The sequence below is a fragment of the Ostrea edulis genome, chromosome 6, assembly GCF_947568905.1.
Source record: "Ostrea edulis chromosome 6, xbOstEdul1.1, whole genome shotgun sequence".
Lineage (NCBI taxonomy): Eukaryota > Metazoa > Mollusca > Bivalvia > Ostreida > Ostreidae > Ostrea > Ostrea edulis.
Window position 1 is genome coordinate 78,601,385 of NC_079169.1, and position 24,255 is coordinate 78,625,639.

Genomic DNA, 24,255 nt, shown 5'->3' on the forward strand with positions numbered 1-24,255 from the left:
ATCACTTGGAATTTCAAAAATCCCATCAAAGAGCCCCGTTCAGTTAAATTCAACTGCAAAATCAACTGTTCAGAAAACCCCTCAGAACGAAGAATGAATGATGTGAAAAGAAGACTTGATTGTACTAAGAATAATCAGACCAAAGGACAACAAATATCTAAGAATAGATTAAGAAACAAGATGCCCATGGGCCACATCGCTCATATGAGTCAACTTGGTCCTGCTGTTGTTCAGCTATTAGGATTTTTAAAGGAGTTGCCATTTTTATTCCCATAGGGTTACGATATAACAATTGCACAATGTCACAAGATAAAAAAAATCATGGTATGAAATGTAAATTCTTGTCATAAGGAATCTATATATAAAATAAGAAAGCCTTACCTTAAACAGTTCAAAGGATATTGCTTAGGTTAACTTTTCTTAAAAGTAGGTCAAAATACAAGCGCTCACCCTACCCACGGGCACCACAATTTGACCACAAACTTGAATTTGCATTACCAGGGAATCTTTGCATATAATATGAGTAATCAACTAATTATGATCCTGTTGTTCTTGATAAGATTTTTAAAGAGATTTATCCTATATATCCCAATGTAAGTATTTGACCCCTATTGTGGCCTCACCCTACCCCTGGGGCCATGATTTGAACAAACTTGAATCTACACTGTGTTAGAAAGTTGTCATATAAGATTTAACTTTTCTCGTCCAGTGGTTCTTGAGAAATTTTATGAATAATCCCACCTTAGTTTTACATTTTCTTGATTATTCCCTTTTTGAGAGTTCATGGTCATTAATTTGAACAAACTTGAACCCCCTTCATCTATGAATTTGTTTGAAATTGATCCAGTGGTTCTTGAGAAGAATATTTTTAAACGATTTTTACTAATTCTTAATTATCTCCACTTTTAAAAGGGCGTAACACTTCATTTGAAAAAAATTGAATTCTCTTTACCCAAGCATGCTTTGTGGCAAGTTTGGCTGAAATTAGCCCTGGGGTTCTGGAAAAGAGGTCGAAAATGTTAAGGTTTACGGAAGACCAGACAGGCGGACAGATTGACGCCGGACAAAATATGATCAGAAAAGCTCACTTGAACTAGCTGATTTGAGTTTAAAATGATATTTTTGTGCTAACATTCATCAGAGATCCAATATTATTTTCCTGGTGGAAGCGAAGGTAGACAACATGTAGCCAATTCACTTATTCGTATTGCTCATAGAGAGGTCAAGGGAGAATCATAGAGAGGTCAAGGGAGAATCATAGAGAGGTCAAGGGAAAATCACAGAGAGGTCAAGGGAAAATCACAGAGAGGTCAAGGAAAAATCACAGAGGTCAAGGGAAAATCACAGAGAGGTCAAGGGAAAATCACAGAGAGGTCAAGGGAAAATTATAGAGAGGTCAAGGGGAAATCATAGAGAGGTCAAGGGGAAATCACAGAGAGGTCAAGGGAAAATCATAGAGAGGTCAAGGGAAAATCACAGAGAGGTCAAGGGAAAATCACAGAGAGGTCAAGGGAAAATCTTAGAGAGGTCAATGGAAAATCATAGAGAGGTCAAGGGAAAATCACAGAGAGGTCAAGGGAAAATCATAGAGAGGTCAAGGGAAAATCACAGAGAGGTCAAGGGAAAATCTTAGAGAGGTCAATGGAAAATCATAGAGAGGTCAAGGGAAAATCACAGAGGTCAAGGGAAAATCATAGAGAGGTCAAGGGAAAATCATAGAGAGGTCAAGGGAAAATCACAGAGAGGTCAAGGGAAAATCATAGAGAGGTCAAGGGAAAATCACAGAGAGGTCAAGGGAAAATCATAGAGAGGTCAAGGGAAAATCATAGAGAGGTCAAGGGAAAATCATAGAGAGGTCAAGGAAAAATCACAGAGAGGTCAAGGGAAAATCATAGAGAGGTCAAGGGAAAATTATAGAGAGGTCAAGGGAAAATCATAGAGGTCAAGGGAAAATCACAAAGAGGTAAAGGGAAAATTATAGAGAGGTCAAGGGAAAATCATAGAGAGATAAAGGGAAAATCATAGTGAGGTAAAGGGAAAATCACAGAGAGGTTAAGGGAAAATTATAGAGAGGTCAAGGGAAAATCATAGAGAGGTCAAGGGAAAATCATAGAGAGGTCAAGGGAAAATCATAGAGAGGTCAAGGGAAAATCACAGAGAGGTCAAGGGAAAATCACAGAGAGGTCAAGGGAAAATTATAGAGAGATAAAGGGAAAATCATAGTGAGGTGAAGGGAAAATCATAGAGAGGTCAAGGGAAAATCACAGAGAGGTCAAGGGAAAATCATAAAGAGGTCAAGGGAAAATCACAGAGAGGTCAAGGGAAAATCATAGAGAGGTCAAGGGGAAATCACAGAGAGGTCAAGGGAAAATCACAGAGAGGTCAAGGGAAAATCATAGTGATGTCAAGGGAAAATCATAGAGAGGTCAAGGGAAAATCACAGAGAGGTAAAGGGAAAATCATAGAGAGGTCAAGGGAAAATAACTTGGAACGCGGACTCCAGGAGACACTTTATGTTTTAGCTACAAGAAAGTGATTTGTTGTACAGGTCAAAGTTTAAAGTAATCATTCATATCTTCAACTATATGATTTGTCTAATCATTTCTACTTTTAACATCAATTAATACGAGAACGTGAAACAATATCGAATGTTTACTCGGGTGATATGATTGATGGCTTTGAAGATGGTGGCCCTTTCCTTTCTATTGCTTCTTCCTCAAATCTTCGTTTTGCAAATCAGCCAAAATGATTTGGTGCAATTTTATATGAAAGGACATTTCAGTTACTATGCATGTATTTTCCGTGGATTTGAAATTCTATGTATTTGATTCTCATGCATGTGCCAGTGAAGTACATTATATCATAATACAGATTGTAATGTTCTTTTATTGACAATGTGTGGATTTTTTTTTACCTGCTTTCTTCTGCAGGTCGTCACATCGTTTTAGTACTTTCAGTACCTTGATTTTGCAGTGCCATACCCTCTTCCAGCTTCAACTGGGAGACAATAGTCTGCTGTTCTAAATTTAATGAATATTGTTAAAGTTTGGGGGGTTTTTTGTGGTTTTTTTTACAGTCAATTATTTTTCAAGCCCAAAATTTGTTTCGATGGTATCATATTTCTGACGCTTTGACGAAATGTTAATATCACTTCCATTCCTGTTTAAATACTAATCTTTAAATAGAAAAAAAAAAATAACAGAATTAATTAAATCATGATTAATCATTTATCTTTTTCCTCTTGCAATCGCAAGTTCTTCTAACGTGACCCTCATCTCCACGGCCATGCCATACCGCCCACCATATTGCATATACTATGGACTCCAATTATTAGATCGAGTTATACGAACTTCGAAGAGAAATAAACGCCCACCCCGCGAGACCCTGTTTCAACGATTATTTAATCCATCTATTTATGAAAACCAAGATATGCATCGGTATATCGGTTTTTATCTGTCCCCTCAAGTGGCTTGATTTGTAAATTTATCGTCGAGCATGTACTCTACCCTTAAAAATATTCGACAATCGATATTATTTGCAAAGATACACATTTAAAAAGAAATATGCATGCGATTTGTATATCGGAAATATCACTGTGTTAGATACAAACAAAGTTACGACCATGGTAAGGGACTTTTTATTCATTTTGAAATAATTTTTTCTTTATTATGATAATATGTTAGATCGCAGAATTGTCGTTTGTTTATCATGAGACGAATTCGTAATGTAATTTGTGTGCGATCTACGTGTAGAAAGACAACTGGCAAGATGGAAAACTACAGCGTTCGTGATTAACATTCGATATATGTTACAATAAAAAACACTTGACGTCACAAAGAAACGATTGTGCGTTAACGACCGTGAAAGCATTGGATTAAGGTACTTATTTACATTTCAATTCAATATTTTCACTGTTGTCCGCACTCAGTCGTACCTGCTCTTTTTATTGTGTCGTCCAATATTTTGACAGACACAGATGGCAATCACAATCGCTTTATTTTTCCAATCTTGCCATTTAATGTTCCACGGTTTTAGTACACAAATAATGTTAAAGATACTGAACAGACAAAGAATACTGCGCGGGCATATTATAAAGAAACTATACAAGAGGCCCATGGGCAACATCACTCACATTGGCCCTGCTGTTGTTCAGCTGCTGTGATTTTAAACAGACCTTTTTTTAAAAAATCTTCATTCCCATGAAAAAAGTTGACCCCATATTGTGTTTCCAACCTAGCCCCATAGGGTAACAACATAACGGTGATACAAGGTCACAAAGTAAAGAAAAAAGAAATCATGGTATGAAATGTAAGATCTTTCCATAAGGAATCTAGGCCTATATACAAATAATGAAATCCCTTCCTTAAACAATTCAGAGGATATTGCCTAACTTACAATTCAAAGGTTATGAACAGGTAAAACTTTAAATTAAAATTTAACAGTTTGAGTTAAACGTCAAGGTCACACAAATATCACAAGGTCAAACATCATGGCACCATATGAAGTTTCATGACATAAGGAACTCTTGCACAAAATATAAAGTACTGACTTAAATAGTTCAGGAGATATATTACCTACGTTAGATTTTCTTAAAAGTAGATCAATGTCAAAAGGTCATAAACTTTGATACCAAAAGAAAGGTCGTGCTACAAGGAATACACATATGAAATATGACAACCGTATCACTCAACATTCAAAATTTAAGAGCAGGGGGGGGGGGGATGTCCTATCTGTCTGAAACTTGAACCTTGCTCTTAAATTTTGAATATTGAGTGACACGGTTGTCATATTTCATATGTGTATTCCTTGTAGCACGACCTTTCTTTTGGTATCAAAGTTTACAACCGTATCACTCAACATTCAATTTAAGAGCAAGGTTCAAGTTTCAGACAGATAGGACCCCCCCCCCCCCCCCCCAGTCTTTAGCATAATAAAAACTTGAGTCCACACAACTTAGGAGCATTTGCATTTTGATATGATTTAGTGTGGTCCTGCTAATCTTGCAAAGAAGTTGTTTTGATTAATTTCCTGTATATTCCCATATCAAACTTTGATCTCCTATTAAGGCCCCATCCTACCTCTGGAGCCTCTGAATTCAGCAAACTTGGATTTGCACCACTGGAAGATCCTTGCATATTAACATGACTAAATCATGGTCCTGCTGTAGAAGTAGATTACCAAAGACGTTCCCTGTATACGTGTATTCCCATATAAAACTTTGATCCATCTCCTATTGTGGCCCCATTCTACCACGGGGGACCACAATTTGAACAAATTTGAATCTGCACGACCTGGGAATACGTGCATATTAATATGAATAATCTTGACCTTCTTGTTCTTGAGAAGATTTTATTTTCCTATACATCCCCATTTAAAACTTTGATACGCTTCTGTCGCCCCACCCTACCACCAGGGACCACAATTTGAATCTACACTACCTGGGAATGTTTGCATATTACAAAGTAATATGATTTGTTCTTGAAAATATTTTTTAGAAAGTATTTTTGATATATATGACCATGGAAAATTTTAATCCCCTACTGTGACCCTATCCTATCCTAGGGGACCATGATTTGAACAAATTCAAAATACACTGCGTGGGGATAATTGCATATTAAGGTCGATCGATCCTCATGTGACTTATCAATAATAATGGTTAAAAGTGCAAAAACTGTATTAATTTCCATTCAATATAGTTAAATTAAAACAATAACCATAGAAAATGTGTATGTTGCCATATTTTTAAAGATGTCAGACATAAACAAAAACCGAAAGTATATGTTAACATCAGAAAATCACACATTTTCGTTGTACAGAATAATTAAAATAGATAAAATCTTTTTGTTGAAATGACAAGTTTTAAATGTCAACAGTTTAAGAAAACTGTTAATTCATAAATATGTATAAATTAATTGTGGATATTAGGGAAATCATGCATAATAGACATGCAGTAGAAGAAATACCAGCATAGAAGTTATTGCCCTTGACAACATTTTTTTTAATTATAAAGAATTGATTATCTATAGAAAATATACACTTTTTCAATATCAATAGTTTACCAAATTTTTTATTTTATGTAGTAAATAAAATTCCTCTGAAAATATATTTCTTTCATGCGCAAAGTTTAATTTGATAAAGATTTTTGCAAAAACCTATGACATCACACGAGGATCGATTAACCTTAACATGAGTATCCATGGTCCTGCTATCAGATTTTTTCTATGTATATTCCCATAAAACATTACTGGAAGATCCTTGCATATCAATATGACTAAATCACAACCCTGCTGTTATTTATATTCGATTTTTGATTTATATTCGATAATCTTGATCAATTTATCGAATATAAATAACAATATTATTGAATGTGAATTAAGATTTATCGCATGTAAATCAAAATTTTAGATTATAGATTTATCGAATATGAATAACAAGATTATCGAATACAAATCAAGATTTATTGATATAGATATAAAAAAAATTGCATATAAATATCAAGATTATCGAATATACATAAGAATTTTCGCAAATAAATATCAAGAATCAAACTATTCGCATACAAATATCAAGATTATCAAATATAAATCAAATTTTATCGAATATGAATATCAAGATTATCGAATATCAATCAAGATTCATCGAATATGAATAACAAGATTATCGAATATAAATTAAGATCTATTGCATGTAAATAAACATTTTTGCATATAGATATCAAGATTATCTAATATAAATCAAGATTTTCACATATGAATAACAAGATTTATTGAATATAAATCAAGATTTGTATAATATTGCAGCGTTTTACACGCTATAGATGGAGACAAGTCAAGGTCGGGGGATTTTCCGCTGTTCTCTAAATAACTTACAGTTCCACAATATCCATATTTTATGTGCTTGAAAGTATTAATATCAAAATAAAATGCAGAAAAATATGACTCACAAAATATCTTTCTTTGGTTTGTTAAACGGGATATAAAGCTCGCAAACATTGCCGTAATAATTGCACTCCCGCTAATATTTATCTGTAAATGTTTGCGACCTTCTTCTGCAGTTTAAAAACCAAAGAAAACGTTTCATCATTTTAAAAAATAGATGTTTACCAACACATGAAGGGCTTCACAAAGTGGGACATCCTCTCACAACATGGCATAATGGAAGACAGCATTCCTGCAAGTGCTATTGAAATCCGAACAAAGGAATTCTGAAATTTCTAAAACAGTGACCTTACATTTTTATATATAACATTGAACATTTGTAGGAGCTAAGATCTTAATGCAAGATATCGCACCTTTGACAAAATATTTGAACTCGAATACAAATAGAGAGTTTTGTTGGGTTGTCTAAAGAACATTCGTCCTTAACAACCCGAAAAATATCTAGACACAGTCAGTAACAAACCTAATTAGTAATTACAAGCAGGTTATTTTTAATATCTTTTGGATACAACTATGTATTACGTTTCATGTACACCATACATAAAAGTAAACGATTCAAGGTTTTTATACTTCTTTTCAGATCTTAGTGCACTTCATCTTCCTCAGTATTGTGCTGTTCTTAAAAGTAACCGTGGGGCAACAGCGAACAAAGGTCTTCACACACAAAACAAAGCTCGGCGCCATTCGAGGCATGAAAACTTTGAATAAGGACTCTGTTGAGTTATACACGTTTCTTAATATCCCCTACGCTCAAGCTCCGTTACGTAGATATAGGTTTACCAAACCAAGAGCGTTTGGTTCCTGGAATGGGACACTAAATGCTACCACATATGGTCCAGCCTGCCCTCAAGTTTATAATAAACATTTTGTTAAATATGGAATTAGTGAGGATTGTCTACATTTGAACATTTATGCTCCGCCTAATTTGATCAGTACCTCAAGAAAATCCGTTATGGTTTGGGTTCATGGAGGTTCATACACAGTGGGAACAGCATCATTTTATGACGGAAGCATGTTAGCAAAAACTGGAGGTGTTATTGTTGTCACGATTAACTATCGTCTTGGTTTGTTTGGTTTTTTCGCTTTGAAAAATTCTACAGCAAGAGGAAATTATGGTTTGTGGGACCAAATGATGGCAATACGATGGGTAAAAGATCACATCGATGATTACGGAGGAGATCCGAATAGCATTACAATTGTTGGCCAATCAGCAGGTGGCTTCAGCGTTGGTTTCTTAGCTCTGATTCCACAAAACAGAGGTCTTTTTCACAGAGTCATAATGCAAAGCGGGGTTCCAAATTCATCCCTAAAAATCACACGCCCTGGCTATGACACATATGCCACGTCTGATGTTTTATCCCGGCAGTGGTGTCCATTTTTTGAGAACAGCATCGCCATGAGAATCATATGCATGCGATATTTAAACTCCACTTTCGTCACGTCTCAATACATTCCTTTTGCTCCAGTCGTTGACGATGATTTGTTTACTCAGGACTCTGAAGACATTTTGAAAGATACAAATTCGTCTGCTTCCCTCTTTTTCAAGTCTCTAGATATCATAGTCACCAACTGCGATACCGACGGGTCTGTTCTGTTTCCGACTATCGAAAACTTAGCGCAAAATATCAAGTTGGATTCTTTGATTATGCCCGATTTAGCATGGCATTACGGTGCGCAGTCCATGCTGGAGGTATACTATGGAAAAAACAAACGGCTTCTATCAAATGTATGGCGCTTCTATGACTTCAAACAGAACGGCACATTTGAAGATCAATGTCGTAAGTGGACCGAATTATATACTGACCTCTTCTTCAATGCGCCATCGACAGAGATCATAAACACGCACTATAACAATAGGTCCTCAACATTTAGATTCATAATGTCAAGAAAGAGCCCCATCTACCCCGGAATCATGTATAATGAACCATCACCCCCAGGATGGTTCCATGGTGCCGCCCATTCTGATGATGTAGTGTACTTGTTTCTAATGGAAAAATTACAAGAATTAGATCCAAACACGACAATAAAAGCAACAGAGGCGGATCTAATGTTTTCCTCAAAAATGAGACTATATTGGTCTAATTTTGCCAAAACAGGGTAAGAAGAACAGTCTCCAGATATCTGAATACATTTGTGATTAGAAAGTTGCTGTAAACATGTTTATAACTAATATGGTCATGGCACTTCCATGGGTATAAAAAAGTACTATCATTGCAAAAAAAAACAAAAAACAATCTATAGAATATTACATGGTTGGTACGAACAATGAAGGTTTATCGATGTATAGTAATGATAATAATAGCCTTTATTTATACGAATATATTTTACATCTTTCAGAAATCCAAACGACCCACGTCTGCCGCTTTGGCCGTGCTACAATACAGATAACAAAAGTTTCATGCTGTTCAACCAAGAAATTAGCTCCGGGAACTCTTACAGAAACAAAGAAGCGGAGTTTTGGTTGAAAGTTGTACCACACCTTCACGAGGACTTAGACATCACCTCATACTCGGACACAAGTACTGTCCTCTCTTTGAAAAGTACAAGTGAACTATCCCATGCATCATCAGCAAGACATTATACGCGAGTGTTTGGAAGAGAGATCGTATTTCAGATGCTTGTGTCGATATTTCTAGTCTGTGATTTTTATTAGAAAGTGACCATCAATTCTGATATCTATCTCTAGAAAGCGATCCTAATCAGGTAGACGTATCACAAAACACGTGGGCTTTATACAGTGTGATTGATAGAATTAGACGCGACAGTTCAAATTCATTTCGAGTCACAATCGCGTTTGGTCAAAATATACTGTTTCTTAGAATTCAAGGGCGTCGAGATTTTACACTAAGAATGCGCGTTCACGATCAAATGTCGGTTTTTCCTTTGTGTAATTTATGCAAGACAGTCCGGCATCCCGAAGCAGAAGATGACAATACATATATTGATACATATATTATTGACAAATATTGGGAATTGGAGTATTGATAATGTAAACACCCCTCCCCAAAAACCCAACAGCAACCCTTCAACCCAAAACCAGCCTACAGTTTAACCTTAATATCAGACACGTGTTACACTTTATTACTAATTCGGACCTGCATCAGAACGCGCATTCATACAAATTAGGTCGAAACCCATCATTAACTTATCACACAGATTAGGGTTTGAAAAGGTTATGTACAGTTAAAGGCAGACTGATTAAATAATTTTCCCCAGGATATATTGCTTGATATACGTCACTGAAAAAAATTACCCATACTTTGAAGTATGGTCCATCACGGATGAAATGAGTTTTTACATTCATGGATGTGACCCACAATACCAATAGGAAGACATCAATTGACCACCGCGATGGTAGACTGTATTCTAGACCTCCCACATCGCACCAGTTAACCCTTTCATACATGTACGCAACAACTACATTCTTATCTGATAGTAAACTTTTATATCAATCTGATCACGTATGAACTGATACCCAACTTCAACGGAATTTGTAAAGCATGTATAACTTTCTGCATTCAAGTGCATGCAGGTGTTATGTTACATCCACAAAATCACCGTATCTTGAACCTGCCTGGGAACATTTAAGTAAGAGTCGGGAAATCGCTAAATCAATAACGACGTATAAAATTCATTTTTACCTTGTGCCACAATATCTAGGCGATATCATTTACATTTTTGAAATGTACGTCTCGCTATATAGTACTTGTTACGAAGTCAATCATATAAAGGTACAATGATGCAATCAACGTAATATCTTTAATAAAATGTATATTGATAGTATGAACATTAAAATATAGTACGGACTTTAAAATATTTAAAAGTAGTCGAGCCACATTAAACTCTCATATTGAGCAATCTGTACTCTAGACCAGTGGTACTGGGGTACCATAAAAGCCATAGATTTGAACATACTTTATTGCATATAATATACAAAAAATATACAACTTACGAGGTTCTCACCTAAGAATGACTAATTACAATTGTCAGAAAGCATATACAGTTGGAATTTCTTGCAATTGAAAATCTTCTACAAAGAATAAAAAAATATATATGCATCTTCTCTCATTTCACAAACACAGTTAGGAGAATCGACAATGTTTCATCTGTGTAGATCATAGTTTTAAAAAACCTCTTATGTCTTAACTTGTGTTAATGATATTTGAAAAGAAAATGTGTAGGCACTTTCGTATTGCTATCATTCTGCGGAACTGACAGATAGATATCGCATTCTTTGCTTCGGTTGATAGAGAGCATATCTATGACAAGCCGTTTTACTATCTATTCGAAAGAGATGTCTCTTTAACTTTGAGAGATATCTCTTTAACTGGGTGATATATCTTAAAGAAATATCTCTTTACCGATATAAAAGAGATATCTCTTAAAGTTAAAGAGATACTTCTTTCAGAAAATGTGACAGAGATATCTCTTAAAGTTAAAGACATGATCTTAATAAATTGACTACAATGGTTCCTCTCGTATATGACCTTCGCCTTTTGTATGACGCAATAAATACACTAGCTGCAGAACTGTAGCTCTCTGAAAAAATATTTTGACATAACAGAGAGCTACAGAGCCACCCCTTATAAAAACCTTCGATTTACGGCGCACAAAAAACTGCGCATGGTTGAGGCCTTATATCGTTGTATTCTTGTGTTGCTCTCTCATAAATCTAATATCAAAAAATTCTTAACATATTTTCCTACTATACTTGTGTCTAAACATACCTTCAAATATTCATTAAAGCCCCATACGACCTGAAAACTCCCAGCTTCAAATGATTTCGTTTGTTGACGTAGCCATGTTAGGTTGCCGGTCAATTCGTACCCTGTTGTTGTTGGTATATATTCATAAAATTCTTTATATGTTATGTATTCACTCTTCATTTATTTTAAATACGAATAATTTATAGAAATTAAAAAAAATAAAGTTTTTCTAAAGGTAAAATAAGCCCTTGATTCACGAAATTGCTACTAAAGTCCTTAACACTCGTGTGGCAGGGATAGAGACCGGACCAGACTAATGAAAGCCGCATTGCCGTGAGTTTAGCTATTTGAATAATTATTATTTAAAGGCACTGGGATATATTATTTAAAATATTTAGCTAAAATGTTTGTGGGGATATTAGTTCACATTTAGACGTTATTGTGCTAGTATGGAAATTAACCAGGATTCGAAATGATCTACTGTTCAACACGGCAGTGACAACTTCCGCTACCAATCGGAATTCCTCGAATAAGCTATAAATACACATGATCAAAATGGCTGAACATGTAGCGGAGACAATCGGAACTCCTCTATATCGAGTGCGCGAGACATTCGAGGAATTCCGATTGGTAGCGGAAGTTGTCACTACCGTGTTGAACAGTAGATCTAGTAGATTGTTTGACAAAGTAAATAAAAAATAGTATGTATGTATAAGATGTTTGCATTTTTATTCATGTCTGCATCTCGTCACTTCCAACTTCTGCCATGTAACACAATTTTGGCGCGTTTACGCTTTGGGGGAGAATTCCATGTGTATTTAGGAATAATTTTTAAAAATCGAGATTGATTGATTGAATAGTTGAACGTCCCTCTCGAGAATATTTCACTCATATAGAGACGTCACCATTGCCAGTGAAGGGCTATAAAATTTAGGTCTATGCTCGGCGCTTACGACCTTTAAGCAGGGAGGGATCTTCATCGTGACACGGGACCTCGGTTTTTTGCGGTCTCATCTGAAGGACCGGTTAAATCAAGAGTGATATATCTCTTTCATTTAGAGAGATATCTTAAACTAGGAAAGATATATCTTTTCTGTTTTAAAATATATCTTTCATTCAATATCTTATAAAGATATCTCTTAAAGTGAAAGAGATATATCTTTAACTCATAAAGATATCTTTATCTTAAAAGAGATATCTCTCTAAGTGAGAGATATATCTCAAACAAAGAGAGATATCTATCTAATTTAAAGATATATCTCTTATTTTGAAGATATATATCTTAAAGTTGAGACATATCTCGTAAAGTTAAGAGATATCTCCTCTTAAAGTTAAGAGATATCTCTCAAAGTTGAGATATCTCTTAACCTTGAGAGATATTTCTCAAAGTTGATATATATCTTAACCCTAAGAAATATCTCTTTAAAGTAAGAGATACATGTATATCTTTGAATTAGAGAGATATCTTTCAAATTTAATATTATCTTTTTCAAATAAATAGTTAAACAGTTTGCCTTACATATCTGACAGATAGATGTCGCTTCCTTTGTTTCGGTTGATAGAGAGCACATCTGGAAAAAATATATTTCTTGCTTAGATCTTAATAATATCATGGCGCGTCAAACGTTGCAATAATTGATCTTTTACACTTGAATTGCATATTTTTTTCTTTTGTATTGTAAAAAATCATTTGTATTGAATATTTTCCATTTGTATTGAATAATTCTTCATTTGTATCATATAATTTCATATCTGTATTGTATATATATATTCTATTTGTATCCTATATTTTCTATGTGTATTCTACATGTATAATTATCATTTATATTGTAAAATTTTCCATTTGTATTGTATAATTTTCAACTGTATTGTATAATTTTTCATATGTATTATATATATTTTTTTATTGGTATTGTATCCGAGGGATTGTTTAGTTTGGATTGTTACAAAAGATTGCATTAGTTTAAACCATGGTTCGATTATAAAGTTACTACCGTCTTCATTGCTTGGAAGACGGTATCATATAGTTGAAGTATTTTACAGTCTTCGGACAATGCACTTCCTCTCCTTTGTGATTGGTAGAAAATGTATAATGTGAAAATTCTAATTTATTTCATTGGTTGAAGTTCTGTTCAACGCAAGGGAGATCATTTTGTGATAATCTAATTACGTACGACTTTAGAATTTGACAGGATTTTTCAATCTTAAAAAAGAGAGAAAAAAAAAAAAAACGAAGAGAAGAAAGAAGAAAAATTGCAATATAATAAAACTGACATTTTAATAATATTCATAACAACTATCAAAAACGTTTCTATAATTCAACAAATAACAGAAATTGTCGTTTTTTGCACGCAAACCTTAAAATTCTTCTTGATAAAATTTGGGCAATTTTCAGCTATTTAGTAGTTTTTGTTTCATTAAACACGCTGAACATCTGCTTTTCACTGTTTTCTTGAGATTGAGAAGAATCAATGCTTTCTATTTTTAGTACAAATATCATGTCTATACTTCAAGGTCATACTAGTAAAATTATTGTACAGTAGTTTCTAGTAGGTGTTTTTTTAAAAACTTGATTTTATATAAAAATTTACCATTTTAGAAAAGTTTGATTTTGTGGTCATTTAATAAAAATATAAATATTTAAAGCATATTTATATCAGTTTACTGTGTAATGTTGTTCCTAAAGACGGCAAACTTCATTAAAAAGCTAGACTTGTAGGTTATATGTATATTTCATAACTACTGTTTACCTATACATGAAGATTCTACTGAACTTTTCCTCGCTTATCAACCACATTTATAACTACAAGCACAAGGGCTAGCTAAGCCCGTTTGGACCCGAACTCTGTGATACCATAAATATAGTTTCTGATTTTTTGGGGCATTTGAAGCGAGTGGGTAGTTGTTTTTTTATCTGGTTCAGAGTTGGACCCCTATTTTTGGTATCACAGAGTTCGGACCCAAACGGGCTTAGCCCCTGTGACCAATCTGATTAAAACCAGATCTTCAATCCGCTCCTCTATTGGCCATGTCGCGTTGAGGAGCGGATTGAAGATCTGGTTTTAATCAGATTGCCCCTGTGACTACATGTAGTCCTGTATGGAAATTGAGGACCAGTTTATTTTATGGTATTTAGCATCCGAAACATCTTGTTCGTTTTCAACAATTTCCCCCAATGAAATCCTTCATAACAAATCAAAATAAACAATCCATAGGAAACAATACGAATGAAAAATTGTGTAATACAGATGAAAAATTATACAATGCAAATGGAAAACATACATGTACAATGTATATGAAGAATTATACAATACAAATGAAAAATTTAGCATACAAATGGGAAATTGTACAATACAAACAGAAACAGAAAATATGCAACCGCGTGAAACACAATCAAGGAAACAGTGGTGCTGCACTTGGGGGGGGGGGGGGGGGGGGGGGGGGTCTTTATTTTGCCAACAAAAGCTTTTCTCTCAAAAGAGTACAGTGCTTGAAGGAAACAAAATATACAATCTGATTAAAACCAGATCCTGAGATGCGCTCACTTTGATCTTAGTACCTTAATCAGACTGCAAAATATACGTTGTTTGCCGATATTCTCATTTGAAATCTATTTTTCATATGTTGATAATAAGCATTTTTTCAAAGGTTACGGGCACTACAAGTGTTTCTTTCTATGAAATAAAGATCCGGAATTGTTTATAAACTTTATTGTTTTTTAACTGTTTAAAAAATATGAAAATACTTTAAAACGAAGACATCAATTTGTTGGATGGTGCGTTTCTGTCTAAAAATTACTACATGTATATTTCAAATTACATGTATGTGAAGGATTTAATGCCTATTTAGATGAGGAAAACGTCAATCAAAAATAACATTTTTTTCTGTCTTTGTTGAAACAAAAATACTTCCATTTAAAGACTAACGGTTTATTTTCATAAATTTCTTAAATATCAGGATAGCCTTATTGGTTACGGACACTAAACAATCTGAATGATAAAGCTTAACAAACCTCTAGATTATTTGATTACATTCAAATGATAAATGAATGCATTGGCGAGAGAGAGAGAGAGAGAGGGGGGGGGGGGGGGGGGGCAAGGGATCAATATTTCCCAGTCAAACGGCATTTAATCCCTAAAAAGAATTTACTCTGTCTTTTCTTTCGTTTCTCTTCCCTTGGAGTTGAATCTTCTCTGGGCTATAACTTTATCAAGATAAGAATAAAGGTATTACACTCTCCTAGTAAAGAAATGTTCAACTCAATATTTAACTTTATATGTACATGTATGAAATCCTTTGCTCGAAAGAGAAACAGGAATATGCAAAAGAGGTTTAGTCAAATATAATTGCTTCCAAAGGTGGTGATAATCGCAATCAATTTTGATAATCATTATGCAAAGGAGCAATAGAAAGTACTGTTGCCATTTTAAAATTTTCATCTTGTAAATCACATTATGTATTATGTACAAATAGATTAATGAAATACAGGAAATCATGGCTAGAGCCACGAACAACTGAAATTTCCAAAAATGCAAATTTTACAAATTCGGACCATTATGTAGCGTTCTATGGACTTTTGATGAGGCGTGGGGTAGAAATAATAATAGATGTTTTCAACGTCAACATGGCGTTACATGTTTGACAATGTGCGCATCATTCAACAAACGCATGTACAAATACCTGGTAATTTACTTGATTATATTTCTACATATTTTTTTGTATGTAATGGTATTTACCAATCTGATTAAAACCAATTAAGCTCTCTTGTACAGAGATTTGATAACGTCCCGTTATATAGTTCGATCACTTCAGGGGTCAAATGAAATTACTTAAGTCTGAATCTGAGAACGTTTACTGCGGTATACAAAACTTAATTATAACATTTCATTTAAATTTAATGATGTTTTTAAAATAGCAAATTTCTTCAGTTTATGTTCATGCAAATTTGTAAAGGTCATAGAACATGAACTCTAATCGATAGTAGTCAAATTTCTATCGGAATATAGATTTTAATAATACTGCGCATTTGCCAAATAAGTCATTACAAATGGTCGTTTTTATGTCGCCTTTTGTATATTTGGGGCATTCTTTCAATGTTGAGATAGGACTCCTTACTACCTGACCGAGATATGGATTGCAAAGAATATTTTTCAATACTGAAATGTGACCCCACCACTTGCCCGAGATGTGGACTGTACAGAAAACATTTTGTACATTTAGGGTCATTTTTCAATGTTGAAATTTGACCCCGCCAGAAATAATCTCTAAGGGTAATTCCAACAAGGGTCAAAATTTCACGCTTGGGAGGGTAGGTAATTAACGGTCTAGGTCACTTTTCAGCGTTAAAAAATTGATCAAAAATCCGTTGAAAAATGACCCCCTGGGGTAGTTTTTCAACGGGGTCACTATTTGATGTCGCATACGCGATTCATGAAGTATGCTGGCGTGAAGCGTTGAAGTTCAGACCCTCATGTATTTACAAAAATGAAATTTATCTTTTATATTTACATTCTAATTTCATTTCTATTGAAATTCCCTGTCGTTAAAATAGATGTATTATATTCATCAAGATTCATACGTGCGTTGTTTACAACTCCAAAATATTCATGTGGAAATGGCTAGCATTATAATTTTGTAAAAATATCTAAGGCAGAAACATCGGAAATATTGTAATATGTAGAAATCATCACCCCGAGTTTATGCCACTGAAACCTGTATAAATTACGTAATTAATGCGTGCGTACTCCGTGCAGTGTTTAATACGTATCCTAAATGTGCCTGCAGAACAAATTTATGCCAAATTTGTACTACGTAAATGTTGCATGTAAAACTGTAATTCATATCATTTCTTTTTTATTTGCATCCCGTTTTAAGTAATGGCATGGTTTATATGACACGTGCAGTGCGTATTAGGTACATCCGTAATTGTTCGATGTACTTTAAAATTAATTTTATGTGAAATGGAGCTTAAATAGCGCGTACTGCTTGTCACATACACTGTAACAGGAAACGGATTACCTACATAATATCTAAGCTAACGGAACTTGCCACTACATAAAACGCACTAAAGAAAAAAAAACCGTCATGTATTTTTTAACGATTAATCTGTCAGTTACTTATTGAAAGTAACACCGTATACACGTACATGTCCAAAAATTGTAGGAGGTCTATGGACGCATTTTGATATTGGTATGGGAACTCCAAAGATACTGTACGTGGGCAGGGCGTCCTGTGTATACTCTTTCCCGTACTGAGAACATTTTTGCATATTTCTACACCGCCATATAATATATTTGCCGTCTCATAACACCAATAGTCTCTCTCTCTCTCTCTCTCTCTCTCTCTCTCTCTCTCTCTCTCTCTCTCTCTCTCACGGGATACAACCACAGTATTACCAATGCAGGGCTTGAAGCTAACTTTTTATGTCACCAGTCCAGCCGGACTGACAGGGTATAATTTCAACCAGTCCGCTGAAACATTTACCAGTCCAACAGAGTTTTCCAGAAATAATTAAACACATTTCATTAATGTTATTAAAATGAAATTTAGCTTAATATGTCTTAAACAATATTGTAACACTTAAATGTGGGATTTATATTTACAAATCAGATTTGTCTGATAGGTCGAAGCATGCCAACTGTGTAAATTTCATAAGTATATTTTCCAAAATGATGCTTTAAAAAATTAACTGGTCAGTCTCATCGGACTGACTAAAACAAATGTCAGTCAGCCAGACTTCTAACCAGTCACGGACTGACGGGCATATGTTAATTTCGAGCCCTGCAATGACTATATGGTGTAGGTAATAGAAATGTAGTCTTGATGAAATAACTGGAACTATTCACACATTATTTTTTTTAATGTCAGTTATAATGTGCACATCATGATCTATAGGGAGAGGGCGGTCTAACTTTTTAGAACTTGTATCCAATTTCTTTGCAGCTGTATTACAATAAAATACGTTCAACTAACCATGATTAAATGAGTCGACACGCTTTCTGTAATTGCGTCCCTCGGGTTATTTTGTTAGGTGAGGACGCCTTCTCTACCGCTCCTCGTCGGTCAACGATGTCCACAACAAACGAAGGATACATTTACATACTATTGATGTCAATTACTTCTTTTCATTGGTGTCACGATTTTGAAATAATATCAGCTAGGTTAATTGGAAAAATTCCCGTTTATATGCTTTCATTTCACAAAGTTTACATTTAAAAAAGTATATATACATGTAAAAAAAAAAAAAAAAAAAAAAAAAAAAAAAAAAAAAAAATTAAGAAAGTAGAGTGGAAGCAGAAATGTATTAGTGTTGGTTCTTCGTCACCTTTGAAAGTGGCATGTGTCCCTTTTATTTACGATCTTGGTATAGGAAAGAGTTTAGTTGTCCGAAACTGGCGTCAATTTATCTTGGACTTTTTTGGGATACCGTTGGGCAAGTAGTGCTCCCTCTGTCGTAATAAGGGTGCATCATTAAATCCATGCGGAGAAATCTGCTTAATTATGGTACAATTTCCAAAAGATCCAATAGTTAAAAACCAACACTATAAATTATATAATGAATATACCATAACAAAAAGTACAAATGTTGAGAATTTTTAAAAGCAATCTTTATTAGACAGTTACAACCCTTGCATGTTGAAAACCCAAAATCTTACTGGAAATTGACTGAGAAACCCCAGGGGTAGAAAGAAATAACACCACAGATGTATGATCCACCAACAACATGAGTCTCCCATTTTTATGACCTGAACAAACCCAAACCAAATTTCGACCGCCGTCTAACACAGTAAGATAATATTCTTATTTTCTTAATGAGTAGGGGGGGGGATGCTTTAATGACTTGGGACAAACATAATTATTATATCCAAAATATCGGAAATATCAAATGCCATTTCGAAAATATCCAGGTTTAAACGAAATATTTCAAACTACATGATAAGATATAGTCAGAGCCTTGTTGCCGAGCTTTTACAACTTTAACAGTTGTCTAACTTTTGGTCATTGTCCTAAATCATGGTCTTCAGGTTACATTACCCCTATCCATAAAAGTAATGACATTAACGAGAAGAATAAAAGTTACAAATGCCGCTGGGAAATTATTTAATAAAATACTGAATATTCGCTTAAAAACTTTCGTACTAAATATCGCATAATGAATATACCGGTCGTGGTACATGTAGCTCAGTGTACAGCGATTGCTTCGTACCCTGGAGTTGGTTCGAGGTCCGCTAGTGCCTTGGCCGCGTCCAATCCTAAGACGCTGACATGGGTAGTGATTGCTCCTTTGCCAAATAAAAAGTGAGAATCACGGGTCTTTCGGATATGCCCTTGAAAAACGGAGTTTCCGTATCGCGACAGGCGTTGGCACGTTAAAGAACCCTCACTGCTACGGCCCTGAGCACTAAGCTTAGGTCTAAATTTGAAGTACTTAATCTATACAACAGGGGACGTTTCAATATGAGTGAACAACTCTCGACGGGACGTAAAACAATCAATCGTATGATTAATTAATGACAGATAGGTCCAAGCAAGAACATCTGACCATATGTTTATTCTAGTGTATGCCTGCTTTGTTAACTTTCATATATCATTTGATACCGTTATTCATGCAGAAATCAAAATTCTACCACGGTTATTCCAAAGATCAAAGGAATACCGCGGTCTTTATTCTACGATATACCTTCATATACATGTATTAACGATTATGAGAAAATTAATACACATCTCGCTTGCACTTCGAGTTTTGCTAACGCAACAATAAAGTTGATGACTGGTAATTCAATTTTATAATCATAAAAATCAATCATTATATAGTGTTGTAAATAAAATTCATAAATGCCTGAAGAACATTAACCAATCGTCTGTATAGTGTATTCCGAGCGCGATACTATGGCATGTCAAACGTTGCAATATTTGATCTTTTCCATTTGTATTGTATAATTTTCCATTTGTATTCTATATTTTCCATTTGCATTCTATATTTTCCATTTGCATTGTATAATTTTACATTTGCATTGTATAATTTTACATTTGCATTGTATAATTTCCATTTGTATTGTATAATTTTCCATTTGTATTCATATCTCCTATATTGAAATCCATGTCAGGTTCATTTTTTAGTTCCGGTAGATCGAGCGTCATACTTTGCAACGAATCTTCAACATGTATCTGATTTTCTACGGATTCTGCATGCTGTGAGAGCAAAAAATCCCATCCATCGTCCATGGTGGTTTATTCGTATAGGATAAACACGTGATTTCGAAAATGATTTTTGATTAGTCTAAATTTTGGTCACGCAGTTACTTGTTAGAGCACAGTTTTATAATTAAGGTTGATGCAATAATTTCTGAGCGCAATGATACAAAACATTTAGAGTAACCTTGAACTCGTGCATCTTCCGATACCAGTCTCGGGGGCTCCGCCCCCTCGACTGGTATCGGAAGATACACTCGTTCAAGGATACTCTAAATATTACTTAGCACACAGGGCCGCATCGTCGCAAACCACGGTTTTCAGTCCACTCACGCTCGAATAGAAGCATCCGTGGGTAACCGACGATGACAGGCTGTAGCAATGACGGTTCTTTATCGTGCCAACGCCTGTGCAGCGATACGGAATATCTGTTTTTAAGGTCTTTTAAATGCCGAGTGTTTGGCAAAGGAGCAATCACTGTCTTCGTGTCTCTAAAGCTTTGATGCGGCAATCTCGAACTCACGACCTGTCGCCCACAAACCAAGCGATATATTACTGAACTACCACGACCAAGTCCTGGACTAGTTATTTTTAAAAATACTTAGCTAGCTCTAGTAATGGCGACACCCCCCACCCCCCGATCATTTAAAAAAAAAATAGAACTGTCCAGAAAAGCATGCACATTTTAAAGTCAGAATTCAGTAGATTCGGGGGACTTAATTCAGCCCTTGGGTCCCCACCAATTGTTAACCTCGAGTTTGGTTTGTTACAACTATTCAATAGATTAATCTTAAGTTATCGTTTATCGAATTTGGTAATGCGCGAGATGTTGAAGAGGTAAAGTTCAGGAGCCACGTTTCGCAGGAATGTACCGTATTTGCTAAGTGTAATGGCGTAACCCCAACCCCCAACCCCCACCCCATTAATTGATCGCTTTTATGCGTCTAATGTGATCAGCATATTCAAACTAGTCTCCTATTTAACCACTGGCTGATCTAGATAATTCTGAACGAAAGGATGCAGTAAACTGCTGGATGTCTGGGGACTGTCTTAAGATCCCTTGTGAATCCAGTGCAAAGCCTTGGGGGAGGGGGGTTGCAGTTGGAGGGCGAAGTCAGTGGCGGATTTAAGGGGGGGGCGCAACCGGCGCCCCCTCCCCCCTCAAAATTTCCAAATTTAAGGTAAATCTTGGTATCTTGTTTAGAAAAATGTATCAAACAATAAAAGAAGCAATAATTTCTTCCATTCCCGGAGAAATAAATGACAAAGTCTTTTGATTTCTTGAAGTACTTTATTGAGAGAACTTAATTTTTCCAGAAACCCTTAAAATTTGCGTCATTTTACTAATTTCACTTGATTAAAAATGACATATTTCAAGCCCTATGAAATCTGTAAAATCCAGGAGCTTCCGGGGACTTTGCCCCCTGGACCCCTACCCACTTGAGGCAGCCCCCAGACCCCGTGCCTCATAAAATGGCGCCCCCGTAACCGCAATTCCTGGATCCGCCCCTGGAAGTCCCCTGGACAAGTGCGTTCTGACAAAATAAAACGTACATGCATGCTTTTTTCGACATCTGTATATAAAATATAATTTGTGAAGGGAGGGGGGGGGTCTCCCGGCGCAAGATTCCTCGTTGCTGGCTACATGTATATGTATGTTCAACTAGTCCTATATGGAACCGATCGCGGTAGTTCAGTGATATGCCCTTTGGTTCGTAACCGTGAAGTTGCATGTTCGAGTTCTACTCGTGTCATGGCTGCATCAAACCTTAGACGTAAATATCGACAGGCGTTGACACGTTAAAGTACCCCCAATGTTACGCCACTGTGTCCATACATGTAGCATAGTAAGTCTATTTGTGGTACGTCACCTGGTGACGGCTAAATATAAGTGGGACCTAAACTAATGAAATCCTTCGTAACAAATCAAAATAAACAATCCCTCGGATGCAATATAAATGAAAGATTTTGCAATGCAAATGGAAATTATACAATGCAAACGAAAAAAATATATAATACAAATGGAAAATATAGAATACAATTGGAAAATTATACAATACAAATGGAAAATATAGAATACAAATGGAAAATTATACAATGCAAATGGAAATTATACAATGCAAATGAAAAATTATACAATGCAAATGGAAAATATAGAATACAAATGGAAAATTATACAATACAAATGGAAAAGATCAAATATTGCAACGTTTGACATGCCATAAAAAACAGATATTCCGTATCGCTGCACAGGCGTTGGCACGATAAAGAACCGTCATTGCTACGGCCTGTCATCGTCGGTTACCCACGGATGCTTCTATTCGAGCGTGAGTGGACTGAAAACCGTGGTTTGCGACGATGCGGCCCTGTGTGCTAAGCACGTCTACAGTACAGATGTGGTAACATCAGTGACGTTAACTAATGAAATCCTTCGTAACAAATCAAAATAAACATTCGCTGGATACAATACAAATGAAAAATTATACAATGCAAATGGAAAATATAGAATACAAATGGAAAATTATACAATACAAATGGAAAATATAGAATACAAATGGAAAATTATACAATACAAATGGAAATTATACAATGCAAATGTAAAATTATACAATGCAAATGGAAAATATAGAATACAAATGGAAAATTATACAATACAAATGGAAAAGATCAAATATTGCAACGTTTGACATGCCATAGCCTTATGGGCAAATTCTTGGGTACGAGCACAGGCAATTGCATCGCTTGGGGTCGAATTTACTATATAAAGAGTAAAGGTATAGAACTCTAAATATAGGGTACCCAACTTAGCCGATGTAAAAACAATAAATCAATTGGTATAAAATTCTACTTTGTATTTTATTTTATTCATACATAATCAATCTACATTACTACCAGAGTTCATCCCGAAATTCCGTATACTTCCCAAGATATGCAGAAATGAACTCGGAAAAATGCCTATTATTTTTTGGTTGACTTTTAGCTGGGCCCTGACACTATACGACTACACAGAGTGTTTGAGCATTGCAACAAGCTATCAAATAGAATGTGCAGCATAAAATATCATTTCTAAAATGAATTTCTTACCCCAATTCATAAAATGAAGTCCGTAATAGCTCCAAGTGACTGAAAATTTTAAACCGTTTCTACTTTCATTTAACAGTCATTTTCATCGGTGCCACTAACTACCCACATTGACATCATTATTATCAATCGTCAAACACCTGTGATAATGTGATTTAGATAAAAATAGACATAATAAGACATCTGTATATTTATAAAGACTTGTTATTAGCATAATTTATGTACTATAATGAATCAATATTAATAAATATTAGTATTTGAGTCTCTAAATCGTTATGGGTCCTTCCATCTCTTTTGGGTAATTAGTCATAACTACCGTTCATGGTGGGGATTGTGAA

General features: G+C 35.0%; 1 protein-coding gene and 1 long non-coding RNA gene across 2 annotated transcripts; one reads left to right on the forward strand and one right to left on the reverse strand.

The window, feature by feature from the left end:
• Positions 1–3,517: 3,517 nt before the first annotated feature.
• On the forward strand, positions 3,518–10,541 carry LOC125647774 (acetylcholinesterase-like). Its single transcript, XM_048874588.2, has 3 exons — positions 3,518–3,625; positions 7,519–9,035; positions 9,276–10,541. The coding sequence occupies exons 1-3, from the start codon at positions 3,623–3,625 to the stop codon at positions 9,589–9,591; spliced, it is 1,836 nt and encodes a 611-aa protein (XP_048730545.1). The 5' UTR covers positions 3,518–3,622; the 3' UTR covers positions 9,592–10,541.
• LOC125647775 (uncharacterized) lies at positions 8,831–24,255 on the reverse strand. The gene is made up of 3 exons (XR_007360094.2): positions 23,921–24,255; positions 13,164–13,215; positions 8,831–8,922 (listed from the first exon to the last, which is right to left on the reverse strand). It is a non-coding gene; the product is annotated as an uncharacterized LOC125647775 (long non-coding RNA).